The 25,225-nt window shown below is 38.4% G+C and overlaps 1 protein-coding gene across 1 annotated transcript; it reads right to left on the reverse strand.

The window, feature by feature from the left end:
• Window positions 1-21,279: 21,279 nt before the first annotated feature.
• myca (MYC proto-oncogene, bHLH transcription factor a) lies at window positions 21,280-24,095 on the reverse strand. The gene is made up of 3 exons (XM_026937822.3): window positions 23,817-24,095; window positions 22,747-23,355; window positions 21,280-22,277 (listed from the first exon to the last, which is right to left on the reverse strand). The coding sequence occupies exons 2-3, from the start codon at window positions 23,348-23,350 to the stop codon at window positions 21,709-21,711; spliced, it is 1,173 nt and encodes a 390-aa protein (XP_026793623.1). The 5' UTR covers window positions 23,351-23,355; window positions 23,817-24,095; the 3' UTR covers window positions 21,280-21,708.
• Window positions 24,096-25,225: the final 1,130 nt, after the last annotated feature.

Raw genomic sequence — 25,225 nt, forward strand, 5'->3', positions numbered from 1 at the left:
AGTTCACATCAGTTATAGAAGAAACCACCACAGGAAAAGGCAGATATAACAGATGTATTCTTCCCTCAGTGATTCAGCATTAACTGAAGACTGCGCCATTTCTGCCTGTTGTGTGATAGAAACCGACAACGGCCAAAAAAACAAGGCATACAAAAGAGGACAGGACCAGCAGAAACCAGGCAAAATGCACACACCAATAGAATGTATAATGGTAATAATGATAATGATGACAATGATGACGATAATAATGATGACGATATCAGATTACTACCAGCAACATTATATTACATACAAATAGGGGCACACAAAAATTCAAAGTGTAGTATTTAGGAATACATGACGTGCTATTGAATGGAGGCGTTCCTCTGTCTGCGGACATGCTGTTTAATGGCTCTACCACAGATTTGAGAACAGACTCAGAAACTCAGAGCAATAGACATATAGATCCATTTCTGTAAATGACTTCTACAGAAATAATTTGGTTAATTAGGGCACAATGACACAATTAAAAAGATATATATTTTTTTATTCTTGTCACTGCACGGAACAAAAGGCAAGCCTAAACTAGACAAATGTTATGTTGTATCTCCTTCTCCACACCTTTTCTTTCCGTCAAGACAAAAACACACAGCACACTTCTCCTCAGTACTCAGCTTTCTTCACAGTTCTTTTCACGCCACCACACTGAGAAGATCTGAATGTCCCATTTGCCATCATCACCTCTCCTCCCTGGCTGCTGTGACCCTGTCAGACCCCTACTGAGTAACCTTTGACCTCTGCCTCTTTAAATTTTTTGGTGGTTAATAAGCAGTAAGCAAAAGGAAATATTTAAGTGTCAAAAATCTTTTTTTTTTTTTTGGGAAAGAACACAGTAGGATGTGACCCAGTTTAAATAGAACTTGGTCATGATCGTGTTCTGATATCTCTACTATCTCTAGCATTGTGCGACATTAACAAATTAAACGTTTATCCAGTAAAATGGGGTATGCCAGTAAAATATATGCCCTCCAGGTCCAGTAAAATGCATCTCTCACAGCTCCAGGGTCACAGCTTATGTTACTGTCTGTGTGGAGTTTCTCCGGTTTCTTCCTACCTCCCAAAACCATTCCAGTATGTGGATCGGCTACGCTAAATTACCCCTAGGTATGAATGAATGTTGCATGTCTGTACATGTCACAGAAACTAGATTCTGATCATTCAGATTTTTTTGTGCATCTGTGAAGTTCCCAAATCCAAAGCAGTAACTAACACTCCAACACTGCAACACATCTAGTAGTGCTTTCCCATCTTTTCTACAATGAAGCTCATCCATATCAAATCCATATGTCTCAATCTAAGCATTTTACATCCCAATATTTTGTCACCAGCTACTCATCAAGTCATGTTCAAAATTATTGGTAGGCATTCTTTTAGGTTTTTAACATACCAATTAAATGGTTTTGTGAATGTGATACTACGATGGACAATGGTTCAGCTCTCTACACTGACAGACCTTTTGAACCACCAAACTGACCAGCTTACACAGCTATAAAAATTTCTCTGTAAGGTCACTGACCTAGTGGAGTGAAACGAGATCTATTTCAGAAACAGCTGTTTCATTGTTTTCAACGTTGCCTAAAACGACATTGCAATAATTGAATATGTTCTCTATTTGAAACAATCAAACCAAGTAAACTAATTCAGGAATTTGCAGATAGATGGTAATAACACAGTACTGTGAGAGCAACTGCATCTACTCAGGTTGCTTATACTTTGCAATGATGTGCCTAAATTTCTTTTATTGTAATAGAGTGCACGTGTAGTATATTACAGTACAGTATAGCACAGTACAGTTTACTATACTATATTCTCGAAGAAATAGGAATCAGGAGTTTGGATCATTTTTAAAAACTACCCACAGCTTTCCAACATTGTCGCTCCAATTTTCTATTTGTAGACCTTGCACAGGTTTGTGCACGATACACATGTACAATGACTATGTCACTGGGCACAGCAAATAAGGAGGAATAATCGCCGATTTATGCCATAGTTAAGTGTACATGCTGCTGAATCAAAACTGTTCTTGAATTGAAAGGCATTGAGAAATGAATTGGGATCATGATTTTAATACATTTTATTGTGCAGCATAGTATAGTATAGTATAGTATAGTATAGTATAGTATAGGGAGGAAAAGTAAGATGTAGTATAGTATAATGTAATATATTGCCACATACAACAATGCCAAGATATTGTGAAGTAAATCTTTCTCAATTGACCTTGGTATTAGTAAGTCAAATTTTGGTCCCTGGAGGACTAGTGGTTAGGCCAGTGATTCCCGGCCAGGGAACCAACCCCAGCCACTGGGGATGCACATGACAGTGCGCTCTCAGTGCTGGTCCCAAGCCCGGATAAAATTGGGGAGGGTTGCGTCAGGAAGGGCATCCGATGTACAAACTGTGCCAAATCAAATATGTGGACCAGTGATCCACTGTGGCGACCCCTAACAGGAACAGCCGAAAGAAGAAGAACATTTCAGTTTTACTGAAGTATAATTTCCACCTTTGCACACATATGATTTACATTTTCTTTCTGCTTGTTTTACAACTGGCCTCTATGTACACTGGGCAAGAGGGAGTTATGCAGACGAGATCTGGTCAGCGATGTCAGCCTCTAATATGTATTCTACTCTCTCTCTCTCTCTAGCTCTATATATAACCCTCCAAGGGTTTGCTTCGATTTCTGATGATTTTTAGATCTTTAGATACAGCCACAGTCTTTCTTTTAAATGCATAAAAAAATCCAATGTATTTTTGCATTCTGCCAAGGATATCTTATTTCATTTATTTGTTCATTTGAAGACTAATAAACGAAAGTCATAGCATATATTCAATAATATATACTCTAATTATATTAAAAGATTTTATTCTAACCACATAAATTACACTTACAGTTCAGCTCTGGCTATAATAGTTATATTTACTTAATGATTAAGCCGCTTTTATTGATAAAATGCTTTGTCAACTGAATACGCTAATCTAGCAAGCTAAAGCATTTAGCTAGTGTTTTCAGAGAAAACTGGTTAGCTAACTTTGATAGCTGGCTAACTTGACTAAGATTCTTTGAGTAATGCTAGATAATATACTGTATGCACAAACTAATGTCTTTTAACTTTTACATACTTGCAGAAAATGTGTTGACACAAGATATAAATCGGATAGGGTTGAACTAAAACATGGCACCCCTTTGCATTCATATTTTTAATATAAGGTGAATGCATTACGTCCATAGACAAACATTCATTGTATGGCAAAGAGAGATACTAATAGTCAATATCTATGAAATGATACCATAAGTTATCCAGGACTAGTTATCCAGAAGTAATCACTGGAAAATGTGCATGTACAGAAGGGAAAAAAACTCATACAATAATGATCATATATATATATATATATGTATATATATATATATATATACATATACATATACACACACACACACACACACACACACACACACATATATATATATATATATATATATATATATATATATATATATATATATATATATATATATATATAAAACAGAATTTCTAGAAATCAGCTGTTACGGTGGAAAATCATAACAAATAACAATTAATACCCAATTTGTATGAGAAGTTGTAAAGGTTAAGAATAGGACTGAGTGTTAGCATTTGCAAATGCAAATTCCGTGCTCATTTGAATTCATAATTCAGCAACAACTACAATAATAATAATAATAATAATAATAATAATAATAATAAGACACATTTCTGATGCGACCAGGTTCAGGGTTACAGAGCCATCAGAAGTGTTCTAACCTCTGGTTTGAATGGTTTAACTCTGCCACTGCCATCAGTAGACATCAATGACTGTGACCTTACAGGCATCCATGATCTTTATAAATCCAGGATACTGCAATGGTTTCCATGATTGCTGTATTCTTCTCAATGTCAGGATACCTGAGAAACTTTTTCAATCCATTCATACCAAGAATGCAGACACCTGAAATTTTTTACCCTTGAACTGTATCATTATTACTCTCCTTTCAGAAGGATTGCACATTTCACGAGTAACCGTCATCATGGGTGGTCACATCACAGTGATTCATGCAGCACCCAAAAGTGAAAAGGCAAACTGTATGTAAAAGATGCACTGGGGAATAAAAGTAAAATGAGAGAGAGAGAGAGAGAGAGATGATGATCAACACAAGCTTGCTATCTTTCCCCATATGGCAATCTTTTCATTTCATGCATTAATTGCCTTAAGTGCATTAAGACAATTAAATCCTTTGGGTTAGTGATTCTCAATTCTTATAATTTGTCTAAGCCAACAGAAAATATATCTGCTTCTCACCATTAAAGAAATAGACATACTGTACTGAGTAGCACCTGATCATTTGTGGAAAGAAACCCCATTTACAAAATATCAGATTGAAAATTAAAAGTCTTGGCTTGAAAAAGAAATTCATACATTGTGTCTTGACTGATGGATGTGTATAGAGAACTATGAATGAGCTATGCTAGTGCTCTAAGTCTGCCATTCGGCACTCACTCACTCACACGCCTCAAAGAGGGGAAGTTTCTGAAACTGAGCTGCATATTTAGCAGAATGATAACAACAGGCTGAGACTCTAATGCTTGACATGCTTGATTGGGATCAGGTGTGTGGTACTTCCCCGATCCTGTCTCCAACACGACCACAATATCCGGTGCATACTCACACACATAGTCTGTGTCTCTCTGTCCTAATAGCGTAGTGTTACAGCGATTTTATGCTGCCTTATGAATGATCATAGTGAGACGATTCTCTGGCTTCATCTACACCGGACTTCTTAACTCCAGTAATGCTTTACAGACAAGCAAATTTTGATATATTAATAAGAAACCAGGAAGTAACTGCAGTGTACTTGAGTAATACATGTAGAATTCATGTAAAAATTGCAGAGTAGTGGACAATTTGTTTGCTGATTAAGGAACTTTTCCAATACATCCTGTTTCCTTGGACGCTTCATGTATTACGCTAAAAATTCTTGCAACATCTGATTCACACAGTGAGGTACTAATGAGGCAACCAAAAGCAAATCTGTGTTGAAAAAAAAAATAAAATATATATATATATATATATATATATATATATATATATATATATATATATATATATACATATATGAAGTAAATACTACTACCCCTACTACTACTACTAATAATAATAATAATGTAAAATTGATTGATTGACTGATTCCTCTTTATCTCAAATCAGGAGAGGCTACATGCTTCTAAGCATGCTGTTTTCTCGAGGCAATATGCTAACATAATAGCATACTAGCATACTAGCATATGGTCAGCAGCAAGCAGGAACTGGAAGATTCCCCCAAATCCACCTGGAGTATGGGAGCACTTTGGTTTCTGATAGCCAAGTGACCTATGCCTTCTGTGTCAGTCAGTAGAGCTAGACAAAAACATAACGCAACACACACACACACACACACACACAGCGACATTCAGGCAGCCTTTCCTCACTGTTTAAATCTGTGCCGAATGTGAAGTTCATATTCGCTAGTGGAGAACGCAGAATTCAAAAACCTACAGAGAGCAATGTGACGTCAGAGAGCACTACCACCTAACAGCAGCATTTGAAAAAAAAAAAAAAAAACATGCTTCAGACACACCCCCTTCAGAGTCCCCTCAGTGAAAGCTTGTCCAGAGAGCTAATGACTAATAAATGGTGTTTCAATTTGTTTCGCTCATTTTGTTTCGCTATACACTGCTAAGAGTCTGAATGGATCACACAAACACAGTGTCATTATTATGTTTCAAATACTGTGAGTTTTATAATGTTGAAAGTTTTAATCAATTGAAAATGGAAACCTAAGACCCTTATTCAGGCAATGCTTATTTTTGTCCTACTGATTATGTAGCATATTGTTTTGAATTTGAATTTTGTGTATCGTTACACCACCAGCTTACATCTAAACCCAGCCCTAACCTTAACCTCAGTAAGCAAAAGAAAACCTTTTGGCTCTTATAGTTTTTTAAGTTTTTTGGTTAAAAAATTTTTTTCTTGTGGTCAAAACTGTCAGCTATTCCTATCTTTGTGAGGTCATTTGATTTCCACCAAAATCTAAAAACATGTACTCACACACACACACACACACACACACACACACACACACACACACATCTTCATTCCCACTGTAGAGGATCTAGTGTTGGCTGTGTCACTTGTTCCACACTCTCATTAACTCAGTAGATCCACTTCAGAAGAGTGAGGAAAAAGTATGAGATGAGCAACAAAGAGATGTGAGCTGCAGTGTAGAAGTGCAATGAGCAACAGGGAGAAAGCCTTTCATTTATGTGGGCTTGTAAAGGACAGCTCCAACATTAAAAACTTTAATAAACCAACAATGTGATTTCAAAGAAACATTGCGTAGTTAGAGCAAATATACCTGAATGAATGCAGGGCATAATTATCTGCAAGGTGTAAAAGGCACTCTCTTAATGATGACTCAGTGATTCTGTGAAACAGCAAGTTTATGCATGCACTTCAAATTTGAGAGACTCATTTTATAATTACATCAACGCCCCAACAAAATGAATAAAGCTGTGAGACAGTTCCCACAATTACTACCCTGTTTTTTAAAACTGCGTTCTCTGTTAACTACACACACCCTCGTCAGGTAGAAGCCAGGGTTGCCTTCATGCTCAGATTCAATGAGAATGAGGTCACCGCACATAGTCTGTCAATCATCTCAATTAACCCTAGGGCGAAATCAAGTTAGAGACAGACAGAAAGTGACAGACAGACCAAAAGACCAAAGCAGTTATTCAAACAGGTATATATACTCCATATATATATATATATATATATATATATATATATATATATATATATATACAACCCTCATAATATTTTAGAGCTGGATATTTTTGTCTGCCTCTTTCTCATTTGCACCAAAAAATAAAGAAATACAATTAAATTTTAAAAAGCTTTTTGATTAGTCTTGCGTTCAGAAACTCTAATATACTGCTAAACCAGTTACGAAATATTCTCCAGCAACTACTTTATTTTTCCATCGTACACTATGACATAATAATAAAACATACCTAATAATAAAAAACTGAAATCTTAGGTATTTAAAGTATCTAAATGTTCAGTGCTCGGTGGAATGACGTGGGTAGTGACGTGGTACATAGATTCACTGATTTTTAAATCCCTATTTCCTCAAGGTCCGCTACATATCTAATTTGAATTTCTAGGTATGTGGATATGTACACACACCCTTAGGACCAAGCCCTAAACCCTTCCTCTCAAGCGCAGGGCCAAAATAACAGAACAGTAGAGCTAGATTACTAGATATTTAGATAATAGGCATAAAACAATTTAATGCTAACAACTTTCAGTGTTTATTTATAATTTATACAAAACCTGGGCAAGTGATTCTTTTGAACAGTTTTCATGTGTCTGGTTGTGCAGTTATGCAATATTCTCATTTTAACCCAAATCTAATTGCAGCTCTGAGCCCCAGGTCAATGTGCCGTAATTTGCGTGTTGCTAACTGTCTAAATGAAATTATTACCCTGAAATTGAAGGTTTTATTAGATCAGAGTAGGTTGGTTTGACCTTAAGTCAGTCTTCTGCAGTCTTAAGTCAGCTCTATGCTTTCATCAATGTTGTCATGGGATTTTTTAAAGAGTACTTTTTAAAAAGGCCATTACTAATCATCATGTAAAAAAAAAAGAGAGAGAGAGAGACTTGTGGAACAAACACAATTGCAAAGACTGAGGAAAGTGACAGGTAGAATTTGAGGAAAAAAACTATAAATGTTCTTTCATTCAAATGAATAGACTTTTTCACAATGCGTATTTAATTCACATCCGGTATGAATACTAAGGATATGAGTCCACTTTCAACTTCGCCGTGGTTCCTGCAATTCATTTCGAATGAAAATTCAGCTAATCTGGCAATGGCTTCACAAAAGGGATGATTTTTGATTCTGTATAACCAAGTCAGTGTGAGAGAAATGTCCAACAACGACAAGCAGAGAAAGGCTGTCTGGTGCCATGTGACCACAAAATGTCAAAGTGGACACTGTAACTATAATTGTAACTGTACCATTGGACAGGTTGTTAGTGACACCAAAGCTAATCATGGGAAAACTGGATACAAGGCAGGAGTACACCCTGTCAGGACCCCACACAGACACACACACACACACACACACACACACACAAACTCACACATACAGTCAGGTCCAGAAGTATTTGGACAGTGACATTCACTGCAGCTGCCTTCAGTTGCTGCTTGTTTGTGGGTCTTTCTGCCTTAAGTCTTGTCTTCAGTAAGTGAAGAGCATGCTCTATTGGGTTGAGATCAGGCAACTGACTTGGCCATTGAAGAATATTCCATTTCTTTGCCTTCAAAAAGTCTTGAAGTCTTGCTTTCGCAGTATGTTTAGGGTCATTATCCACCTGCACTGTGAAGTGGCGTCCTATCAGTTTTGTAGCATTTGGCTGAATGTGAGCAGAGAGTATAGCCCTATACACCTCAGAATTCATCTTGCTACTTCTGTCAGCAGTCACATCATCAATAAACACCAGTGAGCCCATTCAATTGGCAGCCATACATGCCCATGCCATAACACTGCCTCCACCATGTTTGACACATCTTTTCTTTCACCATACTTTTTTCTTCCCATCATTCTGGTACAAGTTAATCTTGGTTTCATCAGTCCAAAGAATCTTATTCCAGAACATGGGAGGCTTTTTTAGACATTTTCTGGCAAAGTCTAATCTGGCTTTCCTGTTCTTGAATGTTACCAGTGGTTTGCACCTTGTTGTAAACTCTCTGTATTTACAATCATGAAGGCGTCTCTTGACTATAGATTTTGACAATGATACGCCTACCTTCTCCCGAGTATTCTTGACTTCTGTTGATGTTGTGAAGGGGTTTTTCTTCACCAAGGAAAGGATTCTGCGATCATCCACTGTAGTTGTCTTCCGTGGTCTTCCAGGCCTTTCAATGTTGTTGAGCTCACCAGTGCTTTCTTTCTTTTTAAGAATGTACCCAACTGTTGATTTGGCCACACCTAAGGTTTTTGCTATCTCTCTTATAGATTTATGTTGTTTTTTCAGCCTAATGATGGCCTCCTTCACTTGCATTGAGATTTCCTTGGACTTCATATTGGTAGCTCCAATCAAACAGCTGCCAAATGCCAACTCAATACCTGATATCAAGACCTTTAATCTTCTTCATTTGTCTTGAAGTAATGAGGGAATGGACCGCACCTGGTCAATTAACTTCTTGTCAGTCAATTGTCCAAGTACCTTTGCGCCCCTGAAAATGGAGGTACTTTGCTTAAAATGGCTGTAATTTCTAAATGGTAAATGACATATTTTTGTGGAACCTCTTAAAATAAAGCTGAAAGTCTACACTTCGATTACATCTTGATTGTTTTATTTCAAATCCATTGTGGCAGTGTATAAAGGCAAAATCACAAAAACTCTGTCATTGTCCAAATACTTCCGGACCTGACTGTATTTGGAAATTTCAAGTGATTTAAATATCTACTGTATTTAAGCTATTTTACTGATAGCATACCAAATTAACAACACACACGAGGTTGTATTCTTCTTTCCCATATTAATAATAACAGCCAATTTTTAATCTAATCTGTTTAAAGACTGAATGTCTGGACCTCCTGTGTGACGAATCTTCTTAGAACTCCTTCCCCAATGACAGAAGTAGGTCATTTGTACAGCCTGGAAATGAACCACCACCACGATCGCTCGTGTGAGTGTGTGTGTGAGCGGGCACGGTGCATGTGATTCTCTAGAATGTGGAGTGCTGGCAAGGAAACAAACACACTGTTTGTAGTAGCTATGAATCATGTGGGTCACGTTAACAGAAGCTGAAAATGGACCAGTAGGAACTTGTGCCTCCTTCAGCTGCTGACTTTCTCCCTGTCTGGCTTCTGGTCCTGACCGAATGCCATACTGATCATTCACAATTCAGTTTATAAAGGTCATGTACCGATAATCTATTCCACAATAATATTGTAATATTCAGCACATATGATATTGCTATTGTGATTCCTTAAATATATTATTACTACCCCTGCATTCCATTCAGGAAATTCTTGGTAGGCAGAATTCTGACACTGTGTTTACATGCTCTTGAGATCGAGATATGGTCTGTCCACAGTGGAACAATCTGTCCACCCTGGCAATCTCCATAAAACCAAGAAAATAATGCTAATATGATGCATAATGTTTCAAAACTACACATTAACACCATATAACCCGTTTGGATTTACATAAATGTAATGCTGTAAATGTATAAATGTAAATGCATAAATGTGAATATCATTGCACACATTTCTGTAATGTGCCTAATAATTCAATTAGTATGATTATGTTAAAATAATGTTAAAATAAAGCATTTTTTATGCTAGAAGGTGTCTAGCTACAACTATACTGTCGGCTCTGGCTTGCTTATTAGAGGTCTCAGGCTACATCCAGATTTCTGTAAAGCTGCTTTGTGACAATGTCCATTGTTAAAAGTGCTATAGAAATAAAACTGAATTGTGCTTTGCCTATAATTTATAACTCTGACTGAGAAATTATTCTAAATAATAGTAATGTTTAAAACTGTACTAAAACTTCCAACACATGCCAGTAGGTGGATTGGTTAGCTACATTGCCCTGATGTGAGAACGCATGTGTGCATGGTGACTGCAGAATTCCCATTCAGGAAGTATTCGTGGCTCGTGCCCAGTGTCCCCAGGATACGCTTGAGTAAAGTAGTTACTGAAGTTGAATGAATGAATGAATGAAAACTTTATGTAAGTGAATTCTTTTACAAATTGGATCAGCACATCCGTTTTTACTAATGCTCTGTGAATGTCTGTGATTTCATTTAACTCATATCCCCAGAACTGCCCATATTTGAGAGCCGTGTATTACTTTTAGCACAATTCTACAGCCTAACATCCCAAGGCACACAATACAAATAAAAATACACTTCACTCCGACACACACAGCTAGCCCTTTATGTCACACACATCCAAGGATTCACAGAGCTGGAAATTGGAAGCCTTTATTGCCATCTTTACCACTGCATATTTACTTCAATTACATGTTATGGGTCATTTCTCAGGACTAAAACACACCAAAGTTACAGAGTCAACCTGTACCAGAGAACAGCCCTAGGGCTAAACAGATTATGTAACTTTTTACCTGTGTACATGTCTGAGTCTGTATGTACTTGGGTGGGCTCAGTTAAAGCCTAGCACTTTAACAACATGAGACGATTGCTAAGCTACAAACTAATGGCAGACTACATTATGCACACTGTCTGGAAAACAGACTTTAACAAACAAGGAAGCCAGTCAACAGATGTTGTATGTAGTCCTGATGTTAGAGTTTGCCTATTGCAATGTGAAAAGAGTCTTATCAAACAAGATGTTTCTCCACAAGATTTCTTTTCACTGAACTGCACTGCCTGCCTACATTCTGTCTCTAATTTAATAACATAAAAGGAAAAATCCACCCTGAATGACTTGCATATCAGTAATTACACCAATCAGCCATTACATTAAAACTGCTTGCCTAATATTGTGTAGGTCCCCAAAACAGCTCAGACCCATCAAGGCATGGACTCCACAAGACCTCTGAAGATGTGCTGTGGTATCTGGCACCAAGACGTTAGCAGCGGATCCTTTAAGTCCTGTAAGTTGCGAGGTGGGGCCTCCGTTGGATCGGACTTGTTTGTCCAGCACATCCCACGGATGCTCAATAGGATTGAGATCTGGGGAATTTGGAGGCCAAGTCAATATCTTGAACTCTTTGTCATGCTCCTCAAACCATTCCTAAGCAATTCTTGCAGTGTGGCAGGGCGCATTATCCTGCTGAAAGAGGCCACTGCCATTTGGGAATACTGTGGCTCTGAAAGGGTGTACTTGGTCTGCAACAATGTTTAGGTAGGTGATACATGGCAAAGTAACATCCACATGAATGCCAGGACCCAAGGTTTGCCCGGAGCATCACACTGCCTCCACCGGCTTGCCTTCTTCCCATAGTCCATCCTGGTGCCATCTCTTCCCCAGGTAAGCGACGCACATGCACCCATCCCGCCCCTTGACAGGTGCCACTGTAAAGAGATAATCAATGTTATTCAATGTTATTCCTTTCAGTAGTTTTAATGTTATGGCTGATCGGTGTATAATCAATAAAAACTCTTTTTATCGACATGCTGGTCTATTTTCACTTTGTTTCCTATGTTACCCACAATGCTGTTCGACTGCTCGCTAATAGTGGCACCAGTGGGAATACATTTCTTTGTAAAGAATCTGATGCAGCAGCACTTTAGTCCTTTAGGGAGCCTGATTGGAGTTTTGCTCATTACAAAGGTAGGCGCACCATATGACGGATAAGCATTGTTTCTGTAAGGTTGAAGCGGTGCTACATCATCAACACACATATGAAAACACTGATCATTCGTAGAGCTAGCCCTTCTACATGTTTCCAAATCCATCATTTATCTAAATCTCAAAGAAAAAAGGTTTTGGTTATCCTTTTTAGAAGATGGGAGAAAACACATAGGCAAGAAAATGGGTGTGTAAGACTCTATTGTCTCAACTTACTACACCTGGTATTCCTGTTTCTATGCTGACATTTTGCCTCACCACTTTGAAAACCCTTTTGCCTCGCTGCACTTTTTCTGAATGTCATAGTATGCCTTTAAGGTTATATAAAATAGCTCTGGATATTGAGACATGCAAATAATTAGCTGCTCCTCCATTGTAACTAGCGAGCCTTTGCTACGTTACGTATACAGTAAATGCTCATCTTATTGATTTTGCTGTAAAAATGTAACGTAAACTGGGTCTAAGTTGAATTTGAATGCACTTTGAGGTGTGAAATCCAAGCAGTGCAAGACACCCAAGCCAGCCTTAGTCTGTCCAGCTCTCTCACCTCCTCATCTACTCAAACAGATCAGCTTCCAAAACGTCTTCGACTGTTAACACCACCAAACTCTTCATCTCGTAGAATGCTACCTAACGCCAAGTTGAGTCTCTGCTGTAACTCTGCACAACTGCTTCATATACTGTAGCTGCAATGCATTCTGTAACTTCGAGTCCAACATTTTCTGTCTCCACTACTTCTACTTCAGATTTCTCATTAATATAACACTAAATTTCACTGGAAAATAGCGAGTGAGAAAAGAAGCTCTTGCTAAAAGATAAACCTGGGCTTCATCAGTTATGTTTAAGATCGTTGTTGATTTCTTCCTCCTATTAAACACCATTGTAACTACGTTAACAATGTCTACCTGTGATATCAACGTGACACACAACCAACCGCAAACTTCTCACAGGAATAACCAAAATACAGCATCAAACAACAAATTAGCACCGGAATTGCTAAGCACATCACAAATATTTCAATTTAAGCATATTTAATTTGTGTTAGGGTGGCGTTTACTTTAAGAAACAGTGCAAAACTATAGTGATATGCTGTCTAGCTTTCTTTTTTATAGCAGTGTTGTTAGCTGACGAGGTGAGCTAACACTAGACTAGCATTAATGACGAGTTTTCAGGACCTTTGCGTACCAGGACTTACTCCAACCTTATAGTTTAGTTGTAGTTCTCCCTGTCTTCCTCCAATTGTCTTGCATTTATTTCTAGTCAACTGGATTATATTTTGAAAAAAATCTGCAAAATGAATACAGTAAGTTGTTAGGTTAGGTTGTAGGAACGAAACAGAAATGTACATGCATGTTTTAAACAGACCAATTTGTACAAATTTCAGATACACCACAAGTAGTTTAGTTATAGGGAAGGACGTCGGTGAAAGTCAGAGAGTTCACACAAAAGGGAACTGATAAAGGAATACTTCTGTAATCAACTACAGAATGAATGGCACCCTTCATACACGTGAGCAAAATATGCTATGTAATAAGTGATATGCTGTCTAGCTTTATTTTATGACAATCTTTTTTTTCAAACATCCAATGTTTTCTTAATTAGTGCAATTTTCTCTGCAAAATATTGTCTCACACACAATTTGTTGAAGCTGTCCATGGAGATAATAACAGCACTAAGCCTTTTTTTCTGTAATGTCTAACAAGCTTAAAGAAGACTTCAAATAAAGGAGATCTTGGACAACTGCTCCATGCATAACACTGAGCCTCATGTATGCAGTGGCATACAAAATCTCTATGAAGAATATCAGTATAAAAGAAAAGCATAAGTAGGAAGAACATCAGTGTTACTGGAACTTTTGCAAATCTGGCAGGATTTTTTATTTTGGCCTCTGAAAATATTTACACACACCTTTACTAAAAGAACCATAAACAAGGCCTATTGTTATATATACACACACACACACACACACACACACACACACATATATATATATATATATATATATATATATATATATATATATATAGGAGTGTCTAACGTAGTACATGTTCTGAGAGAGAATAACAATTCTTTTGGAAATTATTTATAATTATAAGGACAGGTAGTTTCATCTTTTGAAGGAAGCCAGTAATTTTAAAGCTGAATGTAAACATTCCTGAACATTGTGTGATTTCACAGCCCCCAATTTTGAATAAATATTTCTGTGTCTATTTTCATAAATATTGTTTCTTTTGTTAATATTGATTAGATGAGAGTATTGGGCAGTTTATAATGTTACCGTTGTGTTACTGCTCTGTGGTGGTGGATATGCATCTTATTAAGTTTGTGAATGTGGGAGGGCGTATTTTCCAGCAGTATGTTTTCATGCGTACGACTGGGGCCCACTGACTCTAACGTGCATAAACACACTGCTTTTAGAAAACAGTCTGGGTCAACACAGCTAGGTAAAACCCACACAGCACCTCTGTGTGTGCTATGTGCTGTGGTTTGACAGAAAGAGAGAGAGACAGAGAGAGAGACAGAGAGAGAGAGAGAGAGAAAGAGAGAATAAGAAAGACATAAATTATGTGTATAAGTAATGGGAAGCATTTATGGATGATCTCTGAGGTAAATGCATTGATAGCCATTCAAATAATAAAAAGAAAAATGGAGGCAGTAGTGCATAAGCAGAGAAACCGTCTGTCTGTGGTATAGTGGTTCCATGCAGGTAGAAAAATGACATCAGCAGGAAGTGATGTCATGGCTTCCCCTAAAATGCATACCTTTGCTCCTAACGACCCATGACCCCATTTTCCCCACACTACCTCATCCGTTATTTTTTTTTCTCACCTCCCACCTCCTTAGTATTTTTCCACATTTTTAATTTGAATGGAAAGCAACTAAAAGCCCAACTGGTTTCTGTTAGATAGCTAATTGACAAAATAATGAATTACTCTATATCTACATTCTCAGTATGTGTGACTAACAAACTATCTTCACAGCAAGTAGTTATAAGACATAACCTGCCTATAGCTCACTCTGTTTTCATTAAGTAACAATAAAATATAACAAAAAATATTTAAAATATATTTATTGTGTTTGTTCATCAATCAAATATTTTGACAGTTTTACAAGGTCATGATAGATCAACTTGTTTCTTTTATAAGAGCCCAAGATATGTACAAATACTTGGCAAAATCAACCATGCATTTAAAAGTTAAAGGGAAAGGGGCCAGGGAGAGGGGAGGAGAAGAAGAAGAGAAACAGAGAGAGAGAGAGAGAGAGAGGAGAGAGAGAGGTCTCCATCTGAGTCTGGAGAAGCAGGGAGCTCCATTCCAAAACACAGGGATTACATAACTCATGGAAACTGGCCCAAAAGAGGCCAACAAGTCTGTCTCTGTGCTGGAGAGTGGCCACACACACACACACACACACACACACACAGACACACACAGACACACACACAGCTGACAGCTTTCACTTCCCTTAACTAAGAGCAGAACTGAAGGGAACCTGGGAGGCTCTCCAGGGGTAACAACCTCTTACTTCTTCACGCTCATATTTACATACAGGCAGCTTCTTGTAATGTTTATTTTCTATGCTAATAAATGATTCCAAAAAATAAGCAATGCACATAATGATTCAAATTTTCAAACTACCGATGCCACTGCAGAATATTTTTAAAAATGTCAAACAGTTCTCTATTTTTAAATCAGTTCCAGTTCCAGAAACTCATTTATAGCCTTTTGCCATATCCTATTTTGCAGGGTTATTGCTATTAGGTTTGTAAAATCCCTGTTGTTCAGGAATAATGAACTTTCAACACAAAAGAGACAGATGGCTTTTGACCTGCAGGTAATCAGAGGTAGGGGTGGGTAAAATGACAAAAATATCATATCACGTTACTTGAAGATATTTTTACGATAAACAATATGTATCACATAATATAGTTTCGCTAACCTTTGGTCAGCAAAACAGTAGTGTCATGTAATTATAATCATTTTCAGTGGAACTGTAATAAAGTTATTTTATTATCTATACCTACTAACCTGATTAATTTGACAACTGGTTGACAATAGACATAGCATAAGCACATCACGCTTGTCACAGTAATTTTATTTAGCATATTTCCTCACCTGAAATGTATTCCTGCCTACGCCACTGCAGGTATTTGTATAAAAATACACTGAATTTAAAAAAGAATTGAATGAAGGATCACAAGCAAATTTTTAAAAAAAATCTAAATCAAGCACATATTTGCCAGTTATATGGAAACATTTTTTTGAATGTGATCAACACATATAAAAAACCTGGAAACATGGAATTATGCGAATTTAGCACTTTTTTCATCAACATTTCCTGGCCATGGTCTTAACAACGATCATGTGGCTTGACAGTGATTTACCCCCCCAAATAATATATTACCGTAATACACAAAAACGTATTACAAGTAAAGTCTGTAGAAAAACATTAGTGTATTATTTAAGAATTTCTTTAGGTCATGAACTAACATACACTTTACAGATTAATACCCATTTGAGCAAATAGTATCGGTAATTAATATTTCAGCCACTGAACTTTGATGATTTATTTCAATGTTCGCGAAAACCAAAGATTAAAGTGCCCCTGTCTTGGAAAACCAAATTCATCATGCTTTTTTTTTTTTTTAAAACAACAGGTTTATGTGCCATGTAAACATTTTCAAAATTTCTTTCACCCCAATCTATAGAGTCTGGATATGGAAACTAAGGTGCAAAACACACATGTGATTATTCATAGTCGTGACTCATTTCACCACTAATCCGTCCATTACCTTAAAGTGATAAAGAATGTTCCATCCTAGACTCATTTTTAATGAAGCATGGCCAATCAGAACAGGGGGCCATTTAACGTATATAAGGTACAGTTTAAAAAAAAACAACAACTTAATTCTAAGATATAAATGAAAATAGTTATGTAAAAATTAATTATAGCTGTTTTTGGAACATAAAAGCACACATTATAGCACTATAACTGGACATTTTGGGAAAATGTGGAGTATGGCCACTTTAAACATGCTAAAAAATTCTCCTAATCAGTTAATTGGAAAAACAATAGGCAATGCCAATATATCTGTTTTGGTAATAGTTTTTTTTTTTTCCTTTTTTTAAAAATATACTTCAAACCTTTCTTTTCTTCTAGCAAGATAATCAGCTCTTGCTTTAGGGTCAGACTTAACCCACTGAAGGTTTTGCAGATGTGACAGTCATATAAACCTTCTAGATGTTTCCAATGATCCTTCCCATATTGCTCTATGTCACTTCTTGGCATTGAATTCTTTTCTATATAAATTCTTGAAGGTCGCACCAGATGATATTTCATAAAATAACTTCAGACTACTTTTATTAGTGAATTATGAAAGAAATATAAATGTACAATGCATAATAAGGCAAAACAATATATAGGCTTTCAGAACTGCACAGCTGGATGGTTGCATTTTGACTTTTCTAATAAACAAATAATATATATACATAAAAAGGCTGGAAACGTTAAAGTGGGTACATATTTATGAGACGTACTAAATATATATATATATATATATATATATATATATACACACTAGAGATATATAATGTCTTATTATGCATGTAAAATTTTTTAAGCCATAATGATGGACGGAAGAAGTCTGGATCACATCATCAACCCACAAATACAGGTAATAAGCTCAGTTAGTGCCATGATAAAAACAAAATTTAAACATCTGGAACAGCTGAAAATTTGTCTCATAATAAGCACACAAAGGTCAAAAGATTGATTGTGATATTTTAGATATTCATTTCCATATTTCAATATTTTTGTGGTTGGCAGTATATTTGAGGATTTTTTTTATGTTTCTTTATTTCAAGTTTATTTTCTGGGTTTTTTTGTTTGTTTGTTTTGTTTTGTTTTGCTTGAGTTCATTTTACTTCATTGCCGAGAACTTTGGGCAATGTTACTTTTAAATGTTATTTCAGGTTGCCATCAGAAGCCTGTTGTCTTCAGTCGAAAATCATTAATATAATATATGCTACATATATGGACATACAGTATATGGTTATATATGGCATGTTTAATATGCACACAAATGCATGTGTATTTTCAATTTGCATACTGATGGTAGCCATGCCTACTGGCTCACAGATCGATGAAGTGAATTTCATTATGGCTTTAAAAATGACAGTAATATTAGCATTTCCTTGCAAAATTGATTTGCTCTGGTTGTGGTTCTAGTTTACACTATGAATAAATCTTCACCCCTGAAAACACTGTAGATAACAGAAAAATATGCTTTATATTGTTGTACTTAATTCTAGTCTACATCCTTAATTCTTGACAAAGGTGAGGACATGTTCCTGGAGGAAGACAGACAAAATGAAACCACAGTACTCGTTCCCATGTGCACACTGCTCAAACGAACACCTGCAAACAGTATTAGCCAACAGAAGAAACACAGGTACTTTAAAAACCATGAAAATGATCAATACAGTCTCTCATATAGCTGTGCAGCGTTTTAATGCAGAGCGAACATGTCTGACTTTACAATGCAGTGCTGCTTTTTCCACAAAGCAAATCAACAACCTGCAGAGACGCAGTATAACTGATCTGTTCCTCTCTGGGAAATATTTTGGCACATAGACAATAGAAATATTGCTTTAAGCAAAGTGCACTAAAGGTAGCCAATCTTTTCAGATTTATTGACATAGGCATAAAAAATAACAACATACTATAGACTACAATAGTCTTTCTGATTATCGAGGTGGATTGAGAAAGCACAATCCAAACATATCAGCTCAAGCTTGATAAATTCCAACTCTATATACACATATTTACAAAATAACATCTTGATGCACGGTATGACACATGATATGTTCACAGAAAGACAAAGGAATAGTCTACATTGTGATATTTGATAGTAACCTACTAATACTAATGCTTGAGGGTTTTTTTTTTAATGATTTGCATTATTTGAACAACGTGCTTCTTTGAGATTTCAGGAAAAATTAATCTGTTCCGAAAAACAACTACAAAAAAAATTATATATCATATAAAATGTCATAAATAAAAAATAAGAAAAAGACAGTTCTCACATGCAGTACATGACTAATACATATATAATCATAAATAATGTACACATTAATACATGCATTTCTGCAATTGGGAAATATAGTTGTATGAATTGTGCATTTGCTCTTCCAGAGTTGTATGCACATATAATCTGGCAGACATATTTGCTCTTGTCAGGCTACTGACCAAGCACAAAAGGTGGAATGAAAAATGGAAAATAATCCCACACTTACCATCTTCTGCTCAGTGTTTCTTCCACTTGTGTTCCACTTGAGGTGCATGGTGATCCTTTGTGTGATTGGCCACTTTGGGGAGTCACTGTGGCTCGACCTCGTATCCCATGTGCTCGAAGCTCCGCATACAGCGCGAGACTGCGGGTGACGTCACGGTGTACAGTGGCTGATCTCACGGGTTTACCGCAGCGCCGGGAACGAGGCGCGCGCGCAGCCTTCAAGCGTGGAACGGGAGTTTTATAGTGACGTCAGAACCGAATTCGGGGAGGATTTAAATATTTCATGTTTTTTTTTTTTTTACACAAAAAACCCCCACAAACAATCATGAAACAGGAAACATGAAACAATCCTTTAAAAGATTCATGATTCATGATTCATGATTCATTCTGCTCAGATGATTCACGAGTCATTAAAGTTTAAATCTGCTTAACTTGTTTACCATGTAAACAGACATGGCGCTTGTTTTCTTTTTTTCATATTTTCTACCCGTTTTCAGAATACTTTGGTCCTCTTAAACGAGGTTTGGGTTGTATTGGTTAGACGGACGGCGGAGTGTGAACCGCTAGCTAATCACAGCACAGGAGCGACACGGCTCCAACCAATCAAACGCAGGAGGCGGGATTTTGTCGCTCAGTACAGTAGATGGGAATGAAGTGCAGCAGTGTGGGCGGGTGTGGCTGGCACCGAGCTGCAGTGATTGCGGTGGTGTGGACATGGTGCCACTATAAAATCCGCAACTGTAAGTGTCAGTCTTTCTCCTGGCACTCAGCTGAAACAAACAAACAAACAAACATTTGCTGTATGCATGTTTTGTATGTCTGATGTGGGACCACCCTGCTGAAAAACAAACAAAAAAAACCATCAGAACCCTTCATAGAATTTGTAATGGCTTTAATGGTTATAATGGGAATTGTATTGGTTTTAACGGAAACTGTAATGGTCCCTGTGCATCTCTACTGGTAATCTGTTGCCTTCTATTGGTGACATGTCTAGTGGAAACCATTAAGGACCAGTAAAGGGAATAGTAATGGCTTTAATGGTTAGCTGATGGGTTGTAATGGTATTTTTAGTGGAAACCATTAGAATTTCTGTTATGGGTTCTATTGTTTTTTTGTTTTGTTTTGTTTTGTCAAAGCTGCAGACACAAAATGTGCACCTTTGACGTGTCAATAAAACTCAATTTGGTTCTATTTACATATACATATACATTTCTATTCCTTTTTAAAGCTACTGTACACAGCATTATGTTTTCGTCTACACCTTATTTTGCACCTTAGTCTGGTTAGATCAGACATCACTCCAGTAAAAAAAGAGTTCCCAGCTGTGTGTTCAGTGCCGAGAGTGCGCAACCTGGGTGGATCAGGAACCTACAAACCTGTTATCACGTTACTATCTTACTGTTGATTCAGATATTAAGTTATATTTAACTTCACCTTTTTGGCTTTAAAAATGATGGTGTGTGTCACTGTTACCGCTGAGAAACATACATTTAAGGAACTGCTGAAGACGGATCAGCACTGTTTATATTTAACTCAAAAAAAAAAAATACAGACCAGGATGTTTTCAGAAAAAAATGCATTTATGGTTCAAAATTGATTGAACAAAGAGCAAAACATAATACTGCCTGAAGAACTCTCAGACAATAAAGATCAAAAAATACACTTTTTATGAAATATGAATTCAGTATATACAAAAGAAAAATACAAATTATTTTGTTAGGGCCACAACTCCCTGTGTTTTCTTGTTTTATTAATAAAAATAAATGACTTAAATACAAATTATTTTACTTGACCACCACATTAAATTGTGGCAGTTTTAACCATAGACAAAAATCTGACAATATTCAAAAGAAAACAAACAAACAGACAAACAAACAAACAAAAAAAATCACGATATGCACAACTTGCATAAAAAATGAGGAGAAACGGTTCTTAAAAGTCTGTTTGCTTTGTTTTCTGCAAAGTCTCTCTGTATCTTTTCGGCTTTTTATAGTTGGGATCTCCGTAACTGCTGTAGTCTGTGTTTTAATAGTTCGCTCTTTTTCCTCAGCTGTTCTTTGATGGACAGCAGCCTCCGTTCATCTGCCTGCATGCTGTGGATGCACTCCGCTGCTTTCTTCAGGATCATCACCTTGGCCGCCTTTTCGTTGTTGGCTACTTCGGGGATCTCGTCACGTAGGGCGAAAAAGCTAAGCTTGAGTTCATTGCGGCGCTGACGCTCCAGCACGTTGTGTGTCCTCCGCTTGTCGTTGTCCTCCGAGTCTGACGTGCGAGGACTCGTGCACTTCCTTGGCTTGCTGTGCCGGCTGGTACCATGGCCTGTGGAGGAGGCTTCGAGGCGTGGGCGCTTGCTGACTGGATGCTCGTGCCGCGTGGATGGCTGGGCGGCGTAGTTGTGCTGCTGTGTGGAGACGTGGCAGCGCTTCAGCACCAGCGGACTGGGCTGCCTGGATTCGCTCGCCTCAGCCTCGCTCCTCCTCTGACGTTTCTCCACTGTCACCACATCAATCTCCTCATCGTCTTCCTCATCTTCCTCGTCTTCCTCCTCTTCATCATCTGCAATGAGAATGAAAAGATTATAGCTGTGAGGACAGAACTCTCCTCGGGGTTCGCATGTTCCCACAGTTGAGAGCTGTGGGAAAATATCGGAATGTAGCGAGCAGCGTTGTGCGCAGACGGAGAAGGGAAGGGAGGGGGAGAAAAATCTCTGCATTCTGGTCCCCACCCACTTTCTTTATCAGCTGATATTTGAACACTGCAGTCTCAAAGCTTGACTTATGGTCCAGACTTGTTCACAAACGTGTGGGTGGAGAAGAGGAAGCTTATGCAAGCCCGGATCACTCATATTCATGCTAAAATGGCACACTTTCCCTCTCTGACCACTACACCACCACACCACTACAACAATTATGCAATTCTTCATCATAATTAACTCCATGGAGAGCTGCAGGAGCCCCTTCTTAATCCATGCAGCAAGCCAGTCATGCGTGTGTTGCTGTGTGTGAAATCAGAGCACTGAACGTACCTGAGTCGCTGCTGCAGCCGCTGTTGGGTGGAGTGTCTAAGGGCGGCGCGTGATCCGGAGGCGCTGTCATTTTTGCGCACTTGGGCGACTCCGTGAGCGCGTAAGGGAAAACCATAGAAGGATCGATACACTCCGATGCACTAAGATCTTGCAAATAGACCCCGCTGCTGTCCGTCACGGCATCGCCCGCGGACGACGTGGACAAGCTTTTCCGCGCCGCGTGCAGCGTCGCGAGCCTCTCGGACACCACCTTCTCGAGCTTGGCGACGGCAGAAAAGCCGCTCCACATGCAGTCCTGGATGATGATGGACTTGAGGAAAGCCTGCGACGAATCCGAGTCGCAGATGAAGCTCTGGTTGACCGCGTCGTCCCCGAGGAACTCGCTCACCATCTCCAGCTGCTCGGCGGTGGAGGGCCGCCGGCTCGGGGAAAGCGGCGGCGTGGGCAGCAGCTCGAACTTCTTCCAGATGTCCTCGCTGGGAGCCTGACCCTGCTGCAGCTGCTTGTAGAAGTCCTCCTCATCGTTGTCCAAGTAGAAGTACGGCTGCACCGAGTCGTAGTCATAATCGTAGTTCTTCCACGTCAGGCTGCTGCTCATCGGCATGATAGCTGTGATGGATGAGAGAGAGAGAGAGAGAGAGAGAGAGGGATGAACTTGGGTCTGTCAGCTGGAGCACGTGCATGTTTTAGTCTTGATCAGTGACAGAGTGCGCGTGCAGACTGTCAGCTACAGCACTGGATGCAAGCCTTTGCACTACTCTTCCATTCTCCATAACAGTCACATTGAGCCCAGACATTTCAAAACCAGGGCAGTGCTGCATGCACAACACTTGCATGCTGTCAGAGTACACACTTCACCAGTCAGTCATGCATAAAATCACACACACACACACGCACACAAACAAACACGCATAGGCAAAATCACTGACAGTTAAAAAATAATGATAATAATCTAAACCTCAGTCTGAACCCAGACCCCACTGGGGCTAATTCAGATCCTGATCCGGACAAATTCTTTGCATTTCCCTCAGACAGAATCAGTGTTGATGCAGATCAGCACACACACTCACCATGTATTAACAATAATCAGTTGCAGAATTGTTCAGCAGGAGATGACGCGCAGAAAGAGTGCACCAAAACCCCCCAAAAAGAGTATAATCCAACACTGTAGTGCTCCCAGACAGCATGTATTAGTCCAATCTGCTCCTGATCCGAGGCGGCTGGTAATCAGTAAGCGCACACACACTGTCACACACGCTCACACACTCTCACACAGCCTCACACACTCGCAGGCAGTAACGTGTCTGAGCTGCGCTTGTCATCGCAGCGCGCATAAATCCAGCGCTCTCGCGACTGCGCCGCTTCCCCACGTCTGTGTATCCATCCGCCTAGTTTCCCGCCAAATCAGCACATACTCGTTAACGACTACTTTCTGCAACCCTTCAAACACAACCTTTAAATATTAACTCTGGTAAAGCCTTTCTCTCTTTTTATCGAGTTATACTCCTGAAATCTTATATATAGTCGAGTAGACTGCCACAGGGACTATTTTTCTGTCGGAAGGATACCGTCAGTGGGTTGGGCGGATTTGTGTGACGACTTCATGTGAATGGCTGAGTGAGAGATGGAAGCGCATCTTAACTGATGCCTTATACAGAGCTCAAGTGCTGATGAAATGCAAAAAAAAAAATGTCAGGATGCATTGAATTATGATTTGCTGAAGTAGATTTCAAATCACAGAGATAATTAATCATATCATATATGAATAAAGATCAGCACTAGATGATAAATGCATGGATTAAGGGTCAGCTGGGGGGTCACAGGGAATTATTGTGTGATTATATGAAATATTCTGACAGACCCTCAGAATATGCTTTATGTAAGGCTTTCAGGCTTATGCTGTTCTCTGCACTACAGGTGGAGATGAATGAAGCCGTTGAAGTAAGGTGTGTGTTATTGACATTAGCTTACCAGGTCTCCTTGCAAGGACATAATAAGACACTAGCAGTGTGTTTACAGAGTGATGTAAGAATAGGCAGAGTGAAATCACAAGTATGGGGCTGAAAGAGAAAACATAAAGGCTAAGTGGGTAGGAGGAATGATATCTGACACATAGTACAAGTGTGTCCTCACCTCTGAGACCTTTTTTTTTTTTTTATTACCATAGCTGTTCCTCATAAATAAAACTATCAACTCTAAAAGAATGTAGAATATACAGTAGTAGAGTATATAGTTTATCAATCCAGTGATTAAAAGTATTGTACTCTGGAGCAGTGATGCATAAGTCTAAATTCCAGTCACCTATTTAAAACAGACCTTCTTATTTGTCTGTATTCTCTGTTGAACCCATTGCTGTTATTATATCATTCATTCATTCATTCATTCATTCACTCATTCATACATGAGCCTATCCCAGGAACACTGGGTTCAGTGTGGGAAATACAACCTAGATGGGACACCAGTCCATCACAGGGCACCA

Source organism: Pangasianodon hypophthalmus, chromosome 22 (genome assembly GCF_027358585.1).
Source record: "Pangasianodon hypophthalmus isolate fPanHyp1 chromosome 22, fPanHyp1.pri, whole genome shotgun sequence".
NCBI classification, from domain to species: Eukaryota; Metazoa; Chordata; class Actinopteri; order Siluriformes; family Pangasiidae; genus Pangasianodon; species Pangasianodon hypophthalmus.